Source organism: Mobula birostris, chromosome 13, assembly GCF_030028105.1.
Source record: "Mobula birostris isolate sMobBir1 chromosome 13, sMobBir1.hap1, whole genome shotgun sequence".
Classification (NCBI taxonomy): domain Eukaryota; kingdom Metazoa; phylum Chordata; class Chondrichthyes; order Myliobatiformes; family Myliobatidae; genus Mobula; species Mobula birostris.
In genome coordinates this window covers 52,390,798-52,414,326 of record NC_092382.1, presented here as the reverse complement: position 1 = coordinate 52,414,326, position 23,529 = coordinate 52,390,798, and the positions used below count along the sequence as shown (strand labels likewise).

General features: G+C 42.0%; 1 protein-coding gene across 7 annotated transcripts in view; it reads left to right on the top strand.

The window, feature by feature from the left end:
• Positions 1–23,529, top strand: part of LOC140206843 (uncharacterized) — a 44,795-nt gene that overhangs the window by 4,214 nt on the left and 17,052 nt on the right. For 2 of the 7 annotated variants that reach the window (XM_072275086.1, XM_072275088.1), the window contains exons 1-3: positions 17,076–17,823; positions 19,571–19,755; positions 21,379–21,564. In XM_072275086.1, the coding sequence (XP_072131187.1) occupies positions 17,628–17,823; positions 19,571–19,755; positions 21,379–21,564 (567 nt within the window). In that variant the 5' untranslated portion in view covers positions 17,076–17,627. Of the gene's footprint in view, positions 1–5,530; positions 5,602–15,945; positions 17,824–19,570; positions 19,756–21,378; positions 21,863–23,529 lie in introns of those variants that run through there. The other 5 variants (XM_072275091.1, XM_072275089.1, XM_072275092.1 and 2 more) reach the window with 5 other exon arrangements.

The following is a 23,529-nucleotide window of genomic DNA, read 5'->3' as shown; positions in this document are numbered from 1 at the left end:
CCACTGCGGAGCCGCTGATGCTGAGGGGTGTGTGCTCAGTAGGTTAAAATGATTTTGCACCTCTTCCCCAGCCATCACAACTCCATTTGTTTTCATAACAGTACCCACAGGTGCTACCTTATCAAACAAGTGTTTTATTTTAATTTGAACATTCTGCAAACTTTCCTTTGCAAGGTCACAGACCTTGTTAAGTCTCTCCCGCATATTGACCCATATTTCCAAATCAGACCATAGTTCTCTGAGTAGGGTCAAAGGTCATTTTGGCCTGTGACCGCACACAGGTTCAAATAGACTACACTCCAATGATTTTTGAATCGAATCTCCAACAAATAAGAGTAGGGGAACCCCCTCATGCTGTTTTTTTTTTCCATTTTCCACACAATATGTTTTAATCATGGCCTTAAGAGTGGAGTTGAACCATTCCAAGGCTCCCTCGGACTCTGTGTGATATGCAGATGACCCAATGTCCCTAGCTCCCAATTCTACGACTATCCCCTGGAATGTTCTCGAAGTAAAGTTACTACCCTGGTCAAATTGAATTTCTTTGGGGAGACCTACCAGTGTGAAAAACTTACTGAGTGCTTTTACCACAGTCTTGGCCTTGATGTTTCCAAGAGGAACGGCTTCAGGGAACCTAGACACAGCACATATAATTGTTAACACATATTGATGACCAGCTGCAGTCTTTGGAAATGGGCCTACACAATCCACTATGAGCCTGGAAAAAGGCTCACCAAAGGCAGGTATTGGTCTAAGTGCTGCTACTTGAATAACCTGATTAGATTTCCCTCAACCTGACAGGTATGGCAAGTCCTGCAAAAATTCACAACATCCTTTCTTAAATTAGACCAGTAAAGTTCCTTCATAATCCTGTTTCCCCCGGCATTTTTAAAGTATGACTATTCACTGTCTTTCTCACTCCATGATGTCCACCTAAAGGCATACTGTGAGCCATGTTTAAAATTTCAGCCCTGTAAACTTTCGGAAGCACTACCTGATGCACAACAGCCCAATCCTCACTTGCAGGCACAGTGGCTGATCTCCACTTCCTTATCAACACCCCATCTTTAAGATAATATCCTGCTGACTCTCTCTGAACCTCCTCTTCTGTGAGAGCTGTCTCCTTTAAAGCCATCATTTCAGAATCTCGCTTCTGTTCCTCTATAAATTCCTCCCTCAATAAGGACAAACCTTTCCCATACACCTTACTCTCATCACCTTCACTACCCTCCAAGTCCTGCTGGAATATGGAAGGTAGAAAAGTCTATCACACATCATCATCTTGGAGAGGTGTCAACCTCCCCCTCATTGTTTACTAAACTTAGCATGATCACCAGACTTATAAAAACCATGTGTATATTGTGGAAGATCCACTTATCCAAACAATCCACTTATCTGATTTCTATGACCTCTTTTTTGACTTGTTTCCATAGCAACTCCTACAGATGGCTTTTTCTCAAAACCGTAACTAATGCGTGGCTGAGGGATTGGAGCAGGGGGCAGGGATTCAAGTTTTTGGATCATTGGAACCTCTTTTGGCGCAGGCGTGACCTGTACAAAAAGGACGGGTTACACTTGAATCCTAGGGGGACCAATATCCTGGCAGGGAGATTAGCGAGGGTTACTGAGGTGACTTTAAACTAGAATGGTTGGGGGGTGGGAATCAAATTAAAGAGGCTAGGCGAGAGGAGGTTAGTTCACAACAGGGGGATGGGAACGAGTGCAGAGAGACAGAGGGGTGTAAAGTGAGGGTAGAAGCAAAACGTACTAAGGAGAAAAGTAAAAGTGGCAGGCCGACAAATCCAGGGCAAGCATTAAAAAGGGCCACTTTTCAACATAATTGTATAAGGGCTAAGAGAGTTGTAAAAGAGCGCCTGAAGGCTTTGTGTGTCAATGCAAGGAGCATTCGTAACAAGGTGGATGAATTGAAAGTGCAGATTGTTATTAATGATTATGATATAGTTGGGATCACAGAGACATGGCTCCAGGGTGACCAAGGATGGGAGCTCAACATTCAGGGATATTCAATATTCAGGAGGGATAGACATGAAAGAAAAGGAGGTGGGGTGGCGTTGCTGGTTAAAGAGGAGATTAACGCAATAGAAAGGAAGGACATAAGCCAGGAAGATGTGGAATCAATATGGGTAGAGCTGCGTAACACTAAGGGGCAGAAAACGCTGGTGGGAGTTGCGTACAGGCCACCTAACAGTAGTAGTGAGGTCAGAGATGGTATTAAACAGGAAATTAGAAATGTGTGCAATAAAGGAACAGCAGTTATAATGGGTGACTTCAATCTACATGTAGATTGGGTGAACCAAATTGGTAAAGGTGCTGAGGGAGAGGATTTCTTGGAATGTATGCGGGATGGTTTTTTGAACCAACATGTCGAGGAACCAACTAGAGAGCAGGCTATTCTGGACTGGGTTTTGAGCAATGAGGAAGGGTTAATTAGCAATCTTGTCGTGAGAGGCCCCTTGGGTAAGAGTGACCATAATATGGTGGAATCCTTCATTAAGATGGAGAGTGACATAGTTAATTCAGAAACAAAGTTTCTGAACTTAAAGAGGGGTAACTTTGAAGGTATGAGACATGAATTAGCTAAGATAGACTGGCAAATGACACTTAAAGGATTGACGGTGGATATGCAATGGGAAGCATTTAAAGGTTGCATGGATGAACCACAAGAATTGTTCATCCCAGTTTGGCAAAAGAATAAATCAAGGAAGGTAGTGCACCCATGGCTGAGAAGAGAAATTAGGGATAGTATCAATTCCAAAGAAGAAGCATACAAATTAGCCAGAAAAAGTGGCTCACCTGAGGACTGGGAGAAATTCAGAGTTCAGCAGAGGAGGACAAAGGGCTTAATTAGGAAGGGGAAAAAAGATTATGAGAGAAAACTGGCAGGGGAACATAAAAACTGACTGTAAAAGCTTTTATAGATATGTAAAAAGGAAAAGACTGGTAAAGACAAATGTAGGTCCCCTACAGACAGAAACAGGTGAATTGATTATGGGGAGCAAGGACATGGCAGACCAATTGGATAATTACTTTGGTTCTGTCTTCACTAAGGAGGACATAAATAATCTTCCAGAAGTAGTAGGGGAGGAACTGAGCGAAATACATGTTAGTAGGGAAGTGGTGTTAGGTAAATTGAAGGGATTGAAGGCAGATAAATCCCCAGGGCCAGATGGTCTGCATCCCAGGGTGCTTAAGGAAGTAGCCCAAGAAATAGTGGATGCATTAGTGATAATTTTTCAAAACTCGTTAGATTCTGGACTAGTTCCTGAGGATTGGAGGGTGGCTAATGTAACCCCACTTTTTAAAAAAGGAGGGAGAGAGAAACCGGGGAATTATAGACCGGTTAGCCTAACGTCGGTGGTGGGGAAACCGCTGGAGTCAGTTATCAAAGATGTGATAAAGACGGAAATACTTATGTGCATTCTCCTGCAGGGGTTTGAGATCCAGTTGTCAAAGGGAAGGCGGGTAAGAACTGCCACCATCTGACAAGTGGACTGCCTTAGTCAGGTTACAGCTATATGTGTATATATATATATATGTATATATATATATATATATATATATATATACACTAACCCCAGACATTACTATTGGAAGATGTTATTTGAACTGGTACGCCCACCAAGTCTGTTGGTGCAAAACTTAATTACTTAGATAAGAGAGTTCGTTAAATCAAGGTTTTAATTACAGATGGATGCACTGTCCCAGCCTTATCAGTTATTCCCTTTGCAAGGCCCTGACTAAATTACAGACAGATGATCATTCCTGTGATTATTCCCATCACTTCGCTATCCAGCCCGATTAAAATTAGTTCCCAAAGATTCAACTCCTCCTATTTTTCTGGACTCCAAAGCGGCATTGGACTATGTTAACTGTAGTTTGGTTGCAGCCGAGGTTTGAATGGTTTTAGGTCTGGTGAATTATTGTTATTTCAGAAAGAAAAGAAGCTTTCAAGATTTCTGATTTACTTCAGATGTCCTTTGATCGATGGACCATTTAAAGAAGATGTGAACTTTTTGATGTGACTGATGAATGACATTTCCGAAATCTGTTTGGTTTACTGAGCGAATTAACACAGCGAACAGATTATTAACCAGTTTGATTATTTGGGCCTATCCTCTTTTTTCCATTAACTAAGTTACAGTGTTCATAGTTCATAAGGACTTTTTCTTATATATACATAGTTGGGAGTGCTTAGAAGATAGATAGTTAGTTTTCTCTTCTAAAAACAGATTTTCATTGGGTGCGTAAGTTAAATGGAAAATGGTGCTGATTTTTCTTCCTTAGAGATTACAAAGACATTCTTCTTTTTGTTTAACTTTATGGTTTTGGCATTTTTGGAGATTGTTTCTGCATTCCCCAGCTTATTTTTAAGGATGAAGTATAAACATTTTTTTCCCTCTGCAGGGCTTTCCTATTTTAGGGCTGTGTGTTTTTTTTCTGTAACTGGGGGAGGAATTAAGGAAAGCTTTTAAAATCACCATTAAAATGGGCAGCTCGCAGAGTGTGTCTCTTTTTTTACTTCTATGGGGACGCATTTTGGCTCTTTTTGTCCGAATTTCGGGCTTTTCAGTGTGATGGGAGGACTGGGGTTAGTTTTGAGTTATAAGATTAATTGTAGGATTAATTTTAGTTTTCTTTATTGTATTGTTTTCCCATTACGGAGTTCCGGAGCGTGCGTGTTTTGTATATGGTTATACTTATCACCGCCAGTTTTGATTAGCCTGCGCTGGTATGCGTGTAATTATGTGTTAAATAATTTCTTTATTTCGTGGTAGCTAAACAGATAATCATTATAAGTTAGAACGTATGTGTTTGGAATCATCCTATTAAGTGAAAGAAGACTTTTAAAATCATTAATCAATTCCAACCCAATATAATTTTTGTTCAACAAACACATATCAAAACGGGCGATCAAAATAGGTTTTTTTAAAATGTGGAAGGGCCTTCAATTTCACGCTACTTGGCAAAATAAAACAAAGGGAGTATATAATCTTATTAAATCTAATATTTTATTTATCCAAGAAGTCATTGTGTCAGATATTAATGGTAGACTTTTAATTGTTAAAGGAACAATTTGTAATAGAAAAATTGTCCTGGTTAATCTGTGTGGACATAATGTAGATGATCCTCCTTGTTTTTAAAAATGTATTTACTTTATTGCCGGATTTAAATGAATATAGGTTGTTAATGTTTGGTGATTTCAACTGTTGTTTAAGTCCTTTGATTGACAAGAGTTCAACCAATCAGTGGCTTCCGAGTTGTTCTGCATCACTTATTAACTCCTTTTTAATTGATTATTGCCTGGTTGAGGTTTGGAGACATTGCATCCAAATGATAGAGATTATTCTTTTTTTTTTCACATGTTCATATAAAAAAAAATTGAGATTCGATTATTTTATAACTGATCTCCGATTTCTGTCCAAAGTCCAGAAATGTGAATATGATGCTATCATTTTCTCGGATAATGCGCCTTTAAACTTAGCTTTTGAATTGAATTATGTCGTTATAGCATATTTGCCTTGGCGTTTTCCAGAAAATTGATTACAAAGTTTGGACTTCGTCAAATTTATTGAGACTCAGGTAATTTTTTTTTCTTTTTAATAATATGGGAGATGTGTCAAAATTGATTATATGGGATATATTTAAAGCATACAGTGTTTTGCGTGTTCAGATATCTCCTATTTAGCTAAGCTTAAGAAACGGACAAAAACAGAGTTAGATAAGATTTCAAAACAAATTAAAGACTTGCGGAATAATTATGCAATCTCTCCTAACAGTGATTTATTCAAACAAAGGGTTGAACTACCATCACAATATAATTTATGATCAACTTATTCTAATGACAGAAATTTGCTTACATTGAAAAGTCAATTTTATGTGTTTGGAGATAAAAATAATAGGCTTTCTTTTTAAATCTTTCTATTGGACAGAATGCAACTTGGACAGAAATTTTCAAGTTCTGTCCAAGTTGCATGCCATCTTGGACAATGTCTCCCATCCACTACATAATGTACTGGGTGGGCACAGGAGTACATTCAGCCAGAGACTCATTCCACCGAGATGCAGCACAGAGCGTCATAGGAAGTCATTCCTGCCTGTGGCCATCAAACCTTACAACTCCTTCCTTGGAGGGTCAGACACCCTGAGCCAGTAGGCTGGTCCTGGACTTATTTCCTGGCATAATTTACATATTACTATTTAACTATTTATGGTTTTATTACTATTTATTATTTATGGTGCAACTGTAACGAAAAGCAATTTCCTCCGGGATCAATAAAGTATGACTATGACTACCAAGTTCATAAACATAATAACAACAGTGATATGAAGAGATTGGAATTACCTTATTGTTAATAAACATATACAAAGTACTACAAATAGTACATGTGTAATAGACTTCCAAACTCTCAATATAGTTAATCATGAAGAAAAAAATAAATAAAAAGAAAGGGATGTTGCAAAGAAGAACCCCAAAAATCAAAAGAGAGCTAAAAAATAGAACTAATTGCTAAACCCCCCAGAAAAGCAAACAGAACAAAACCAATATATTAGATTAGATCGAATACATTCATTAATGTCGTCAGCTCAGCTCCTCTATTCACATATTCTAAGTTAGTAAAAAGGATTCGGAAAAGGTCAAACTACATCATATGAAAATGTTGAATAAATAGCTTACAAGTCTCTTCAAATTTAACCGAAGGATCAAAAATTACACTTCTGATTTTTTCTAAATTGAAACATGATATAGTTTGGGAAAACCATTGAAATGTAGTCGGGGGGTTGGTCTCTTTCCAATTCAATAAAACGGACCTTCTGGCCATTAATGTAACAAAGGCAACCATCTGACAGGCTGAAGAGGATAAAGGTCTATGTTCCATCATTGGCCAACAAAAAATTGCTGTAATAGGATGGGGTTGTAAATAAAAATGCAAAACTTTTGAAATAATATCAAAAATAGCTTTCCAGAATTTTTCCAAGAGAGGGCAGGACCATAACATATGATTCAAAGAAGCCACCTCAAAGTGACATCTGTCACAAATAGGATTTATATGGGAGTAAAAACGAGCTAGATTAACTTTAGATATGTGGGCCCTATGCACTGCCTTAAATTGTATCATAATATAGTTAGCCCATATAGAGGAAGATATATAGGTAAGTGAAGTTGAAGTTCCCTTTCCCATTCATTTTTAAATTTATCAGATCTACCTGGCTGTATTTTCATAATTATGTCATAAATAGTTGCTATTAATCCCTTCTGATAAGGATTTAAACCAAAAATGTTGTCGGTGATATCAGTAGAGTGTGAAATCGGAAAGGTAGGCATCATTGCTAATAATAGTCATAATGAGATGCTAATAATCAGCTGTTAGCATCTCAGATAAAAGCAGCTACAGCCAAAAGACACACTTTAAAAATTCAGAAGAGAGATGGTAGTTTATCATGTAATTATGAAGACATTAATACAAATTTTCAAGACTTTTACATTGACGTTTATAAATCTCAGTTTTCAGTTGATCCTTCTAAAATGAATGCCTGTTTACAAAAGATCAATTTTTCTCAAATTTCTGTTGATGATCAACAAACTCTTGATGCTCCTATCACTGAAAATGAAATTCAGAAAGCTTTTTTTCCAGTGCAATCTGGTAAAGCTCCTGGACTGGATGGTTATTCTGTAGGATATTATATAAAAGAATGAAAAATTGCTTTCTCCATATTTGTTGGAAATGCTTAAAGCTTCTTTTTTGATAGGAGAGTTACCTCCCACATTTTATGAAGCTTCTATTTCTTTAATTCTTAAGAAAGATAAAGACCCTACACACTGTGCTTCATATAGACCTATTTCATTATTAAATAAGGATGCTACAGTTCTTTCAAAAATAATGGCTAATAGGCTGGAGAATATACCAGCTAAAATGATCTCTTAGGACCAAACAGGTTTTGTAAAGGGCCGTTATTCCTTTCTCGGACACTCGGAGACTGTTAAATGTTATATATTCATCCTTTTCTAAGACTCCCCAAATGCATTGTCTCTCTCGATGCTGAAAAGGCATTTGACAGAGTTGAATGGAAAACTTATTTAACGTTTTGGAGAAATACAGCTTTGGTATTAATTTTAATAAGTGGATTAGAATGATATCTGAAAGCTTTATTGCTACACTTATTACCAATAATTGCAGATCTCCTTTTTCTCGGCTTTCGCAGGGTACGAGGCAAGGATGTCCACTAAGTCCCCTGTTATTTAATTTGGTGCTGGAACCCTTGGCTATTGCACTTTGTGAAGCTAAAGATATCCATGGGATTTTCATAAATAGGACTATTCATAAGATCTCCCTTTATGCTGACAATCTCTTAGTTTATATGTCAAATCCTGAAGAATACATTCCTAGTTTATTGAAACTATTAAACGAATTTGGAAAGTTTTCGAGATATAAATTAAACCTTTATAAAAGTGAATTATTTCCTCTAAATGATTCTGCTTCTATATATGATGACACTCCTTTTAAAGTTTGTAGATGGAATCCACTTACACTTTTGTTAGCCAGCCGAATTCATGCAGTTAAAATGATGATTTTACGAAAATTTTTATATGTATTTCAAAATATCCCTTTTTTTAACTAAGAAGCTTTTTGATCAGGTTAACCCTATTATCTCATCTTTTGTTTGGAATTGTCATAAGGTGGTGGCTGGGAACGGACCCAAGTGGAAGACACAGACACTGAAGTACTAGGGACAGGACTAGGATACAGGGCGAGGGCTAGGACATTGACACAAAAACCAGGAACCCAGAACAGGACTGGACAAGAGAGCTAGCAGCCCGGGCTTGGACTCCGAGCCAGATACTGGAGAAGGATCCAGAACCTGGGTCTTGCCTCTGGCTCAGACCCCACAAGTAGGCAAGGACGTGACTTGGCTGGCAGGCAGGACGAGGCTGGAGTCTTCAGGCTTGAGGTGAGGCGAGGCTGGAGACTTGAGGCGAGGCTGGAGGCTGGAGACTTGAGGTGAGGCTGGAGGCTGGAGACTTGAGGCGAGGCTGGAGGCTGGAGACTTGAGGTGAGGCTCAAGGCTTGGGGTCTTGAAGCTCCTGCTGGGCAGGGCGTGGATCACCACCCAACAGAGGCAAGGGATAGGAAGGGACAGAACCAACTGTAGGGTAATGGCAATATGGCCTGGCTTACCCGACGGAGGCAAGGGATAGGAAAGGATAGATCCAACCATAGGGTAATGACAATACAGCCTGGCTTACCCAACGGAGGCTAGGGACAGGAAGGGACAGAGCCAACCGCAGGGTAATGGCAAGACGGCCTTACTTACCCAGCAGAGGCAAGGGACAGGAAGGGAGCTAGGTACAGGGTGGCTCCAAGACTACAGGCGAGGCGAGGCGAGAGTTACCGGCAAGGCAAGGCAGGGCTTCAGGCGTGAAAACAGAAGGCAGGGGAAAGGGTACAAGGAGTAAGGACAAGAATATCTGGCAGCCATGCCCTGGTCTCTGGAGGTATTAATGTAGCCAGCCCCAACGAGAAATAGCTGCCTCAATTAGTGCTCAACAGGAACAGAAACAGGGTAGACAGGAAAACCTGGAGCAAGGGTTGATGGACCGGACCATTAACCGGAATGCAGACTTCACGGTCCAGACCATGACAGGAAAAATAAAAGACTAAGAATTGATATATATCATTTACAAAAATTAAAAGAGGATGGAGGTCTTGCTCTGCCTAATTTAAGAATGTATTATTGGGCTGTTAATTTGGAATTGAAAGCTGTGAAACAGTTTCATTTAACCTCATTATTAGGACCTTCTATACCTGTACAACTGGCCAAAATTGCTGAATTAAATTTATATCCTGTGATTAAGCAGTCATTATGAATTTGGTTCCAGTTTCGTAATTTTTTTTGATCTCAAAAAATTTAAACTTTTTAGTTTATTGAAATTATTTATTTAAACCTTCATTAAGAGATCCTACCTTTCTTCTTTGGAGGAATAAAGGAGTTTATTGCTTCATTCATCTGTTCCAAGATGGCCGATTGATGTCTTTTGAGAGTTTAGCAACTAAATACTCTCTCTTGTATTCACATTTCCTGCAATATCTTTAGGTCTGTCTCTTTTACAAGAATATTTAAGTAATTTTCCATATATACAGGATTCTGTCCTGTTATATTTTATTTCAAAAATGAGCCCTTTTGTGAAAGGTTTTATTGGGAAAATTTATAATTTATTGTTACAACAGCATAATTACCCTTCACTTTAGATTAAGCAAGATTGGAAGACAGAGCTTAACATGACCTTGATAACAGAGGATTGATTGCGGATTTTGAAGTTGGTTAACTCTTCTTCGATCTGTGCCAGTCACTCTTTAATTCAATTTAAAATTGTACATCATTACTATTTGACAAAGGAGAGACTGTCAAAAATGTTTCCGAATGTTGATAGTCAGTGTGATAGATGTAAAACTGAGACAGCTATATTGACACACATGTCTTGGTCGTGTTCTATATTGAAACATTTTTGGAAATCTTTTTTCTCGACAATTTCTAAAGTTTTAAAAATTAATTTATAACCTCATAAATTGACAGTTTTGTTTGGTAAAATCCCTCAATGTATTCAGGGTATTTCTCTATCGGACCAACATGTGACATGATTGGCCAGAAGGGCTATTTTGTTGAAATGGAAAGATGCTTCTGCTCCTACTTTGATAAAATGGTTCTCTCAGGTGATGCTATGTCTTAGTTTGGAGAAAATCAGAAGTCAAACTTTTGATCCTCGATCTTTAATAATAATTTTGTTGATCTTTAATAATAATTAATAAAAAAGATTTTAAAAATGAAAATCAGTTATTCCCTTTGCAAGGCCCTGACTTAATTACAGGCAGATGTTCATTCCTGTCCTTATCAGCGAGTAGTCCTCTCTGTACTCAAACGAGGGTACAATGTACAATGTTATCAGCTCTCAGTCTGTCTCTCTGCAAGCCGCAGAGAAATGCTAATGAGCCTGTCTTAGCTAACCGCTGAAGACAGAGTTTACTTCAGTTCAAACATTCCTATTCAGTCCCAATTATTCTTTTAACCAGAGGTTACATAGGTTCAAAATGATTTTTTATATATATCCTCAATTTCTCAGGAGGGTTCAGGAGAAATATTTATGTCCAATATAGAAACTGGTGTTACCTGTGTGTATTGTGGCGATGCAGAAGTTGCTGGAGAATTTGCAAGTGGGAAGAAGTGGAGTGACATTTGGAAATCTGACTTATAGAAGCGCAATTTTGCAAGCAAAGTACATGTGGAAAATGTGCAAAAGCTCTGGTGAGAAAATCCTTCATTACCCGTTACAGGCCTGCTACATAGGTTGTGTGAGAGCGCAGATGAACTCGATCGATCCCAGAGAAGATCAAAGTTCTTATCGACAGCTGTTAAAATTAATCTCTCTATATAAAATTCACTGTGCACATGTTATCGCTGGGTATAAAAATGCACAGTACAAGATTTAGGTGCACACTGGTCATTACAAATTAGAGAGGTCAATGGTGGGAAGGTGGGGAGACCTCCAGTGTCCCTGATGCCCTCACAAGCAGGATGTGCATCCAGCTGCAGCTTGTAACCCTGCACTTTAAGGAGTTGCAACATGAAATGGATGAATTCCGGATCATCCAGGAGTTGGAGGGGGTGATAGATATGACATGAAGAGAGGTGAGTTACACCTAAGGTGCAGGTCACTGGAAACTGGGTGAGAGTCAGGAAGGGGAAAGAGTTTAAATAGCCATCACAGAGCACCCTTGTTGCTATCCCGCACAACAGCAGGTGGACCACTTAGGAAACTGTTGGGGGGATTACCTGGCAGAGGAAAGTCAAAGGGATGAGAGGGGATTTGTTCGTTAGGGGAACAGAACAAAAGGGGAATAATATCCTAGTGGTAAGGATTGCTAGTGCTAGTGTGGGGGGAAGGGTGATGTGGTTAAAATAAGTTGAAGTGGGAATGGCAGAACAGTTAGTGGAGAGGGTGAATTGAATTGACTTTATTACATACATCCTTCACATGCACAAGGAGTAGAAATCTTTATGTTACGTCTCCGTCTAAATGTGCATTATGTAATTTATACTACAAACCCCATTTCCAGAAAAGTTGGAATATTTTCCAAAATACAATAGAATCAAAAATCTGTGATATGTTAATTCATGTGAGCCTTTATTTAACTGACAAAAGTATAAAGAAAAGATTTTCAATAGTTTTACTGACCAACTTAATTGTATTTTGTAAACATACACAAATTTAGAATTTGATGGCTGCAACACACTCAACAAAAGTTGGGACAGAGGCATGTTTACCATTGTGTTACATCACCTTTCCTTTTAATAACACTTTTTAATCGTTTTAGAAATGAGGATACTAATTGTAGTAGATTTGCAATTGGAAATTTTGTCCATTCTTGCTTGATATAAGACTTCAGCTGCTCAGCAGTCCGTGGTCTCTGTTGTCTGATTCTCCTCTTCATCATGTGCCATACATTTTCAATAGGAGATAGATCTGGACTGGCAGCAGGCCAGTCAAGCACACGCACTCTGTGTCTACAAAGCCACGCTGTTGTAGCCCGTGCAGAATGTGGTCTGGCATTGTCCTGCTGAAATAAGCATGGATGTCCCGGGAAGAGACGTCGCCTTGATGGCAACATATGTCTCTCTAAAATCCTAATATACGCCTCAGAGTCAATGGTACCTTCACATACATGCAACTCACCCATGCCGTGGGCACTGATGCACCCCCATACCATCACAGATGCTGGCTTTTGCACCTTTTGTTGATAACAATCCCAATGGTCATTTTCACCTTTGGCACGGAGAACTCGAAGCCCGTTTTTTTCTGAAAACTAGCTGAAATGTGGACTCATCTGACCACAGCAGACTGTTCCACAGTCTTTCGGTCCATCTGAGATGAGCTCGGGCCCAGAGAACTCGCCGGCGTTTCTGCATAGAGTTGATGTATGGCTTCCTCCTTGCGTAATACAGTTTCAAGTTGCATTTCTGGATGCAGCGACGGACTGTGTTGAGTGACAATGGTTTTCCGAAGTACTCCCGAGCCCAGGTGGCTATAATTGTCACAGTAGCATGACTTTTCTGTGCACTTTTCAATCTTATTTTAACTCTGTCCCAACTTTTGTTGAGTGTGTTGCAGCCATCAAATTCTAAATTTGTGTATATTTACAAAATACAATTAAGTTGATCAGTAAAACTATTGAAAATCTTTTCTTTGTACTTTTGTCAGTTAAATAAAGGTTCACATAAATTAACATATCACAGATTTTTGTTTTTATTGCATTTTGGAAAATATCCCAACTTTTCTGGAAATGGGGTTTGTAATTTATAATAAATTGTTTGTACATAGGACAGTCAATATGACATAGAAATGCAATTGTATCAGCATGGATTAATCAGTCTGATGGCCTGGTAGAAGATGATGTCCCAGAGCCTGTTGGTCTTTTTGCTGTGGTACCGTTTCCTGGATGGTAGCAGCAGGAACAGTTCGTGGTTGTGGTGAATTGGGTCCCCAATAACCTTCGGGCCCTTTTAACACACCTGTCTCTAAAAATGCCCTGAATAGTGGGAAGTTCAACAAATGCGCTGGGCTATCTGCACCACTCTCTGCCAGGTCCTGCGATTAAGAGAAGTACAGTTCCCATAAAAGGCAGTGATGCAGCCAGTCAGGATGCTGTCAATTGTGTTCCTGTAGAAAGTCCTTAGGATTTGGGGCACCATCCCAAACTTCAACTGTCTGAGGTGAAAGAGGTGCTGTTGTGTTTCTTTCACAACTCAACTGGTATGTACAGACCATGTGATATCCTTGTTGATGTTTATGCCGAGGAACTTAAAGCTGTTCATACTCTCAACCCCAGATCCAGCGATGTCAATAGGAGTTAGCCTGTCTCCATTCCTCCGTCCACAATCAGCTCCTTTGTTTTTGTGACAATGAGGGAGACGTTGTTTTCTTGACACCAGTCAGATGTTGTTCAGACCTCAGATAGAGTCAGCAATCAAATGTTTGAGCATGGTGCGATGAATGTGCTGAGCTGTGTATATCACAATGCAAGAAGCATCGTAAGAAAGCTAGATGAGCTCAGGACAGGGAATTATGATATTGTAGCCATTATTGGAACTTGATTGCACCCAACAATCTGAGGGATGTAGAGGAACATGTTTGTAGAGAGATCGCAGACCATGCCAAGAAACAAAGATTAATTCAGAAAGTGATTTTAACTTTCCATATATTGACTGAGCCTCCCATTCTGTAAAAGGACTAGATGGGGTAGAGTTTGTCAAGTGTGCCCTTAATCAATACGTAGAATTCCTGACGTAGAAGTGTGCAATAAGCTATTAGGGAATGATCCAGGGCTGGTGACAGAAATTAGCGATAATAATGTCATGAAATTTAAAGTAAATAAGGAAAAAGAGAAGTCTGGTCCATGGGGTGAGATTCTAAATCGGAGAAAGGTCAATTTTGATGGTATCAGATTGTTTTGGACAGGCTGTTTTCTGCAAAGAAGCACTTGGTAAGTGGGAGGCCTTCACCAGGGAAATTTTGAATGTGTAGAGATTGTATGTGCCTGCCAAAATAAAAGTTGAAAGGTGACTGGTGCAGGGGACCTTGGTTTTCAAGAGATAATGAGGCCTGGGACATTTCTTTCCCAATGCCTCAGACTTTTGGGGACCCAGACTCATTAATGACTACAATATCATAATTCCACGCCCTGAGCTCATATGACTTTTTTTTTAGTCATCTTCTATTAGCTTCTAAAAAATTCCCAATAGTTTTTGCTCTTTTGTTTCCCCTCTCTTTGGCTTTTATGTTGATGTTGGCTTCTCATTTCAGCCACGGTTGTGTCCTCCTGCCTTTCCAATGCTTCCACTTCTTTGGGATGTATCTATCACTCAGCTCCAGAATTGCTCCCAGAAACTCCAGCCACTGCTGCTCCTTTGTCACTCCGACCGTATCCCTTCCAAACAAGTTTGACCAGCTTCTCTGTCATAGAAACATGGAGTAGTTCAGTACGGAACCAGCCTATTTGGCCCATCTAGTCAATGCCGAAAAACATTTAAGCTGTCTAATGCAACCACCTGCACCTGGACCATTGCCCTCCATTCACCTACCATCCAGGATCCCATCCAAACTTCTTCTAAATGGTGAAACCGAGCTCATATTCAACTCTTGTGCTGTCATCTCATTCCACACTCTCACGACAATTTCAGTAAAGAGCTTTGCCAAATGTTCCCGTTAAATTTTCCCCTTCCCCACTTACGCATGACTTCTGGTTGTCATCCCACCCAAACTCAGTGGAAAAAGCTGCTTGCATTTACCCTATCTATACCCTCATAATTTTGTAGACTTCTAACAAATCCTCAAAATAATGTGTAATTTCCTTTTTTAGGTGTATAAGATGATGAGGGGCATTGATGGTGTGGATAACCAGAGGTTTTTTTCCCAGGGCTGAAATGGCTAACACGAGGGGGCATAGTTTTAAGGTGTTTGGAAATAGATACCGAGGGGATGTCAGGGGTAAGTTTTTTACCCAGAGAGTGGTGGGTACATGCAATACACTGCCGGCTATTTGTGTGAGAGTGTTTCAGTTACTGTGGGGCCAGGCACCCATGCAGCTCAGTGGGAACAGGGAATAATACCAATGGAGAGAGTCAAACTGAGCCAGGTCACAGATTGGAGATGGCAGAAATACCCCATTCCTAATGAGACAGGGAGACTATCAGAGAATTTGATGCTCATTCCAGATACCAGCACTGTGCCCAGTTAGAAGATGATTTCTCTCTCCAACTTGGGTTGAACTTCACTGTAACAGTGTGATGTCAGTTCACGCCTTAGCAACTGAAGTGATCTCATCTGAAATGTTGTCCTTCACCCATTGATGGATTTTGTAAATCTTTTCATAGGTTAAAAATGGCAAGGAATTTGTCTACGGGAATCTTGAGAACAACACGCCAGTTTTGCTGTCTCAGCCCAGATATTTAAGAAGTGGAGCAAGGGATTCACTCAATCATCCTTCCTGCTCAGACTGTGGGGAGGGATTCACTCGATCATCTGACCGACTGGCATGCCCGTCATTTTACACATGGGGAGAGGCCGTTCATCTACTCAGACAGCAGGAATGGATTCACTCAGTCATCTCAACTGAAGGTACGTCAGCAAGTTCACACTGGATAAGGCCATTCCTCTGTTCTGTGTGTGAGAAGGGATTCAGTTGGTCATCCCGCCCATGGACACACCAGTCAGTTCACATTGGACAAAGGCTGGTCATCTGCTGAATTTGTGGGGAAGGATTCACTCGGTCACCTGACCTAATGGCTCACCAGCGAGTTCACACCGGGGAGCGGCCTTTCACCTGTTCAGACTGTGGTAAAGGATTCACTCGGTCATCCACCCTAATGGCACACCAGCGAGTTCACACCGGGGAGCGGCCGTTCATCTGTTCAGACTGTGGGAAAGGATTCACTCGGTCATCTGACCTAATGGCACACCAGCGAGTTCACACCGGAGAGCGGCCGTTCACCTGCTCAGACTGTGGGAAGGGATTCACTCAGTCATCTACACTGAAGGAACATCAGCGAGTTCACACTGGAGAGAGGCCGTTCACTTGTTCAGACTGTGGGAAGGGATTCACTAGGTCATCTAAACTGAAGGTACATCAGAGACTTCACACTGAGGAGAGGCCGTTCACCTGCTCAGACTGCGGGAAGGGATTCACTCGGTCATCCGAACTACTGGTACACCAGTCAGTTCACTCTGGGGAGAAGCCATTCAACTGCTCAGTCTGTGGGAAGAGATTCAGTCGGTCATCCACTCTTCAGAGACACCAGCGAGTTCACACTGGGGAGAAGCCATTCAACTGCTCAGCCTGTGGGAAGAGATTCACTCAGTCATCCCATCTACTGAGTCATCAGCGAGTTCACACTGGGGAGAAACCGTTCACCTGCTCAGAATGTGGGAAGGGGTTCACTCGGTCATCCCAACTACTGGCACACCAGTCAGTTCATACGGGAGCAACCGTTCACCTGCTGTGAATGTGGGAAAGGAATCATGTAGTCATCTCATCTGCAGAGACACCAGTGAGTTTACACCGGGACGAGGCCGTTCAGCTGTTCAGACATTGGGAAGAGTTTCTCTCAGCCTTCTCAATCAAACGTGCATCATTGAGTTCACACTGGGAGAGACGGTTCACCTGCTGTGAATGTTGGAAGGGATTCCCTCAGTAATCTAACCTTGTGACACACTATCGGGTTCACAGTGGGGAGAAAGTTTCAATAAGCTGCATGCTGGATATTTGTCCATCACCGTTGCTGAATGCAATTTCGAGAGTGACTGTCGGTGCTGAACTCTGCAATTATTGCTGCTGCTCACCACACCCAGTCCTGCACCCTGGTCACTGGGCATGGGAGGAGTTTCTTCTGCTGCACATTCACCTTTAATGGGACTGGAGTTTAATATTCTGGATAAGAGACCAATAAATCAGTTCTATTTTGAACACTGTCTCCGGTACTTAGTGAATTTATAACACACCTAGTGTACAGTAGACAGTCAACTCAGGCCGGCTGGACCCTACCAGTGATTCTGTTCCATGACAGTCCTTTTGAATTCTCCCCTGTTGTTCACCTCTCGCTCTGCCTGTGGTGATGGGTTCCAAATAGTCTCCACTCTGTGGGTGAAGAGGTTTCCCTTGAATTCTCTGCAGACTGAAGAAGTCAAGTTGACTGCAATTCTATCTGACATGCTCTTCTCCCCTGAAATCTCTGGGCTGAGGAAGAATGACATTGGTAGTTAACCTCCTCATTCATGGCTGATTTCCACATTATGGGTCATGTTCCCTGTTTCTGAAGAGTTAACATAGAAGCATAGAAAACCTACAGCAGAATAGAGTCCCTTCAGCCCACAAAGATGTGCTGAACATGTCCCTACCTCAGAAATTACTCGGGTTATCCGTAGCCCTCTATTTTTTCTGAGCTCCATGTACCGATCCAAAAGTCTCTTAAATTATCCTCCCCCACTGTTGACGGCAGCCAATTCCACCTGCTCACCACTCTCTGTGGAAAACACTTACCCCTGACATCTCTGCTGCACCTTCTCCCCAGCACCTTAAACCTGTGCCCTGTTGTGGCAGCTATTTCAGCCCTAGGAAAAAGCCTCTGACTATCTGCATGATCAATGCCTCTCATCATCTTATACACCTCTATCAGGTCACCTCTCATCCTCTGTCTCTCCAAGGAGAAAAGGCCAAGTTCACTCAACCTGTTTTCATAGGCATGCTCCCCAATCCAGGCAACATCCTTGTAAATCTCCTCTGCACTCTTTCTATGGTTTCCACACCCTTCCTGTAGTGAGGCGACCAGAACTGAGCACAGTACTCCAAGTGGGTTCTGAATAGGGTCCTATATATCTGCAACATTCCCTCCCGGCTCCTAACTTCAATTCCACAATTGATAATGGTCAATACACCATACACCTTCTTAACCACAGAGTCAACCTGTGCAGCTGCTTTGAGTGTTCTATGGACACAGACCCCAAGATTCCTCTGATCCTCCACACTGCCAGGAGTCTTAAATTAATACTACATTCTGCCATCATATTTGACCTACCAAAAGGAACCACTTCACATTTCTCTGGGTTGAACTCCATCTGCCACTTCTCAGCCCAGTTTTGCATCCTATCAATGTCCTGCTGTAACCTCTGACAGCCGTCCACACTATCCACAACACCCCCAACCTTTGTGTCATCAGCAAACTTACTAACCCATCCCTCTACTTCCTCATTCAGGAAATTTATAAAAAAAGTCACAAAGAGTAAGGGTCCCAGAACAGATCCCTGTGGCCCACCACTGGTCACCAACCTCCTGGTTGTGCCCAGCTGGGAATCAGCTATTCTGGATTTGGTGTTGTGCAATGAACCGATTTAGAGCACTTAAGGTAAAACAATTCTGAGGGGCAAGCGATCTTAATGTAATTGAATTCACCCTGAAATTTGAGATGGAGAAGCTAAAGTGAGACGTATCAGTATAACCATGGAATAAGGACAACTGCAGAGGCATGAGAAAGGAACTGGTCAAATTTGATAGGGAAAAAAAAGCACTGGCAGGGATGATGGCTTAGCATCAGTGGCTGTAATTACGGGAAGGAATTCGGAAGACACGGGATATATACATTCCGAAAAGGAAGAACTATTCCAAAGACAACATCACACAACCTCAGCGAATGAGAAGGCAAAGCCAACATAAAAGCCAAAGAGAGGGCAGATCACAGAGCAAAAATTGATGGGAAGTTAGATGATTGGGAAACTTTTCTGAACAAACAAGAGGCAATTAAAAAAGTAATTAAGAAAGAAAAGATGGAATATGAAGCTAGCTAATTACATTAAAGCTGATACCAAATGTTTCTTCGGATAAATAAACTGTAAAAGAGAGGCAACAGTGATATTGGACCAGAGGGAAACGATGTCTGGTGAGAGTGGGGTGGGTAGTAATCGTGAACAAGGAGATGGCAGGTGAACTGATTTAGTATTTTGTTTCAGTCTTCATTATGGAAGCAACCAACGGGAAGGTGGAAGTCCAGATGTCAGTGTCAGAAGTGTGTGAAGTTGCCGATACTCGAGAGAAATTTCCTGTGAAACAGAAAGGTCTGAAGGTAAATAGATCACCTGGACCAGGTGGTGTACATCCCAGAGTTCTGGAAGAGGTGGCCGAAGAGATTGTGGAGGTATTAGTAATGATGTTTCAAGAATCAATGAAGTCTGATATGGTTGCGGAAGACTCCAAATTTGGAAATGTCACTCTGCTATTCAAGAAGGGAGAGAGGTAGAAGAACAGAAGTTTCAGGACAGTTAGTCTGACCTCATTGGTTGGGTAGATATTAGTGTCAGTTGTTCGGGATGTGTTCTCAGGGCACTTTGAGGCACATAATAAAATCGGCCTTCAGCATGTTTGCCTCAAGGGAAAATCTTGCCTGAACAGTGTGTTGAAATTCTTTGAATTTATTGAAGTGGTAATAGCAAGATAGACAAAGGAGAATCGGTTGATGATGTGAACCTGCACTTTCAGAGGGTGTTTGACAAGGTGCTACACATGAGGCTGGTTAACAAGTTATGAGCCCATGATATTACAGGTGTTCCAAACTTCATGGGTATCTTGTGACTGTCTTATGACCATGATGATACAATGATACAAAGATTGGAGGTGTAGTAGACAGTGAGGAAGGTTTTCAGAGCCTGCAGAGGGACTTGGACCAGATGGAAAAATGGGCTGAAAAATGGCAGATGGAGTTTAATACAGACAAGTGTGAGGTATTGCACTTTGGAAGGACAAGCCAAGGTAGAACATACAGGGTTAATGGTAAGGCACTGAGGAGTGCAGTAGAACAGAGGGATCTGGGAATACAGATACAAAATTCCCTAAAAGTGGTGTCACAAGTAGATAGGGTTGTAAAGAGAGCTTTTGGTACATTGACCTTTATTAATCAAAGTATTGTGTATAAGAGCTGGAATGTTATGATGAGGTTGTATAAGGCATTGGTTAGGCCGAATCTGAAGTATTGTGTTCCGTTTTGGTCACCAAATTACAGGAAGGATATAAATAAGGTTGAAAGAGTGCAGAGAAGGTCTACAAGCATGTTGTCAGGACTTGAGAAACTCAGTTACAGAGAAAGGTTGAATAGGTTTGGACTTTATTCCCTGGAGCGTAGAAGAAGGAGGGGAGATTTGATAAAGGTATATAAAATTATGATGGGTATAGATAGAGTGAATGCAAGCAGGCTTTTTCCACTGAGGCAAGGGGAGAAAAAAAAACAGAGGACATGGGTTAAGGGTGAGGGGGGGAAAGATTAAAGGGAACATTAGGAGGGGATTCTTCACACAGAGAGTGGTGGGAGTATGGAATGAGCTGCCAGACGAGCTGGTAAATGCGGGTTCTTTTTTAACATTTAAGAATAAATTGGACAGATACATGGATGGGAGGTGTATGGAGGGATATGGTCCGTGTGCAGGTCAGTGGGACTAGGCAGAAAATGGTTCGGCACAGCCAAGAAGGGCCAAAAGGCCTGTTTCTGTGCTGTAGTTTCTATGGTTTCTATGATGTAATTAAGTACGTGATGAGCATGATGTAATCGTCTTGTGGAGGTCACATGATGTAATTTTCCCGCCGATGTGAGGTCACGTGATGACATGTACTCACCAGGTATATAAAGAGAGACCTCTGGTGCGATGTAGTTAGTTTTTCCAGTTGAGTTTTAAGTTTAGTTTGTTATTTAATTCGTCAGATACTCTGTTATGCTGCATATTCGTTTAGTTTCCCTCTAAAGTGGAGGTCTATTTTCTATTGTGTGTAGTATTGGAGAGTGAAGACCTTACTAAAGTACAGGAACTCACAGAGTCAAGTAAAGCTGATGTCGTTCGGCTCTCTTGGAGAGGATCGACCTTTATTGAATCTTTGTTCAAGAAATAGTGACCTGCATCTGACATATCATCTGCTAAAGCAGGAAGAATTGTGCAGTAACTATTCTCCAGAGGAAAAGGTCAGTTCCTTTAAACCATTTTATTTCCGTCGCCGTGAATCCTGCGGACAAGGCAGGTTCCGGCTGGGGTCAGCAGTAATGTCACGTCCTCGAGGAATTCTTTACTTTAGGAAAGTCTCTCCTAACTGACTGTATAAATCTCTCGGACTTTCGAATTTACCATTCTAAGAACTGGGTTCGAATTTACCACTTTAAGAACTGTTTTCGCATTTACTCTTTTAAGAACTGTTTCAGAGTTGCCGTAGATCAGTTAACTTCTGATTAAGTTAGTCGTTTAAATACATTTTGCTACTTTTGAGCAGAGATTAATAAATGTTTGTTTGTTTTTATAAAACCTGACTCAATTCTATATTCATTGTTACCGGTCACTTGACATGGGAAAGATTATTGCATGGATAAAACAGTGGCTGATTGGCAGATGCAAAGGATAGTAATAACGGGGATGTTTTCTGGTTGGCTGCCGGTGACTAGCAATGTTCCACAGGACTTGGATGACAGAATTAATAGCTGTATTGCAAAGTTTGCCGATCATATCAAGAGAGCTGAAGGGCCAGGTAGTTTTGAGGAATCAGAGAGGCTATAAAAGGACTTTGGCGTTTAGAGGAAAGGGCGTAAATGAAGCAGATGGAATACCGTGTCCCGAAGTGTATAGCCATGCACATTGGGGAAAGAAATACCGAATACACTATTTTCCAAATAGTCTAAACTTGGCGGCACTTGTGCAGGATTCCTTAAAGGATAATTTGTAGGTTGAGTCGGCGGTGAGGAAGACACCGAGTCCTAGCCCAGACCCTGAGTCCCAGCCTAGTCCAGGGCCTGAGTCCTTGTGTTGTCATGGTCCGGTCCGTGGACTCAGGACTCTGGGTCTTCCAGCTGTCCCTTGTTTGGTTGAGTTAATCATGGGCACCTGATTCCCATCTTTCAGCTTGGAATATAAGTAGTCTTGTGGTTGAGTATGAGCTGCTGGTTTGTCTCGTTAGTCCCCTTTGGAGCAACCTGCTGATGGAAGGCTAGTGAAACCATCCGTGATCTCTAGGCCTGGTTGGAGGACCAACGCTTCATTGAGCCTTGTTGCCACTCGTCAGAGCAGTCATCGTGATATGGATTGGCTGTTTCTGTAGCCAGCCAAGGTTGCTGACTGCCACAAGACTCAGAGCCACCCCAGATTGAGCTCTTTTCCTGTCTTTGCCTCTGTTGGGTAAGCCAGGCCGTAATTGCCGTAACCCTGTGGTTGGTTCTGTCCCTTCCTGTACCTTGTCTCCATTGGGTAAGCAGGCCATTTGCCGTTACCCTGCGGTTGGGTCGGCCCCTTCCTGTCCTTACCTCCGTGGGGTGAAGTTCCCTGTCCTGCCCAGGAGTTCCATGTCCTGCCCAGGAGAAGGTCCAAGAATCCAGGCCTTGAAGATCACAACCCAAGCTCCAAGAACACAAGCCTCGAAGATCTAAGACCCCAGCCTGCAGCCAAGCTCAAGACCCCAACCTGCAGCCATGCTCAAGACCCAGGACCCCAGCCTGCATCAAAGCTCAGGACCCAGGACCCCAGCCTGCAGCCAAGCTCAAGACCCAGGACCCCAGCCTGCAACCAAGCTCAAGGCCCAGGACCCCAGCCTGCAGCCAAGCTCAGGGCCCAGGACCCCAGCCTGCAGCCAAGCTCAGGGCCCAGGGCCCCAGCCTGCAGCCAAGCTCAGGGCCCAGGGCCCCAGCCTGCAGCCAAGCTCAGGGCCCAGGGCCCCAGCCTGCAGCCAAGCTCAGGGCCCAGGGCCCCAGCCTGCAGCCAAGCTCAGGGCCCAGGGCCCCAGCCTGCAGCCAAGCTCAGGGCCCAGGACACCAGCCTGCAGCCAAGCTCAAGGTCCAGGACCCCAGCCTGCAGCCAAGCTCAAGGCCCAGGACCCCAGCCTGTCTCCCGGCTCAGGCCTGTAGACCCCAGCCTCGTCTTGCTCTGAAGCCATGTCATGTCCTTGCCTG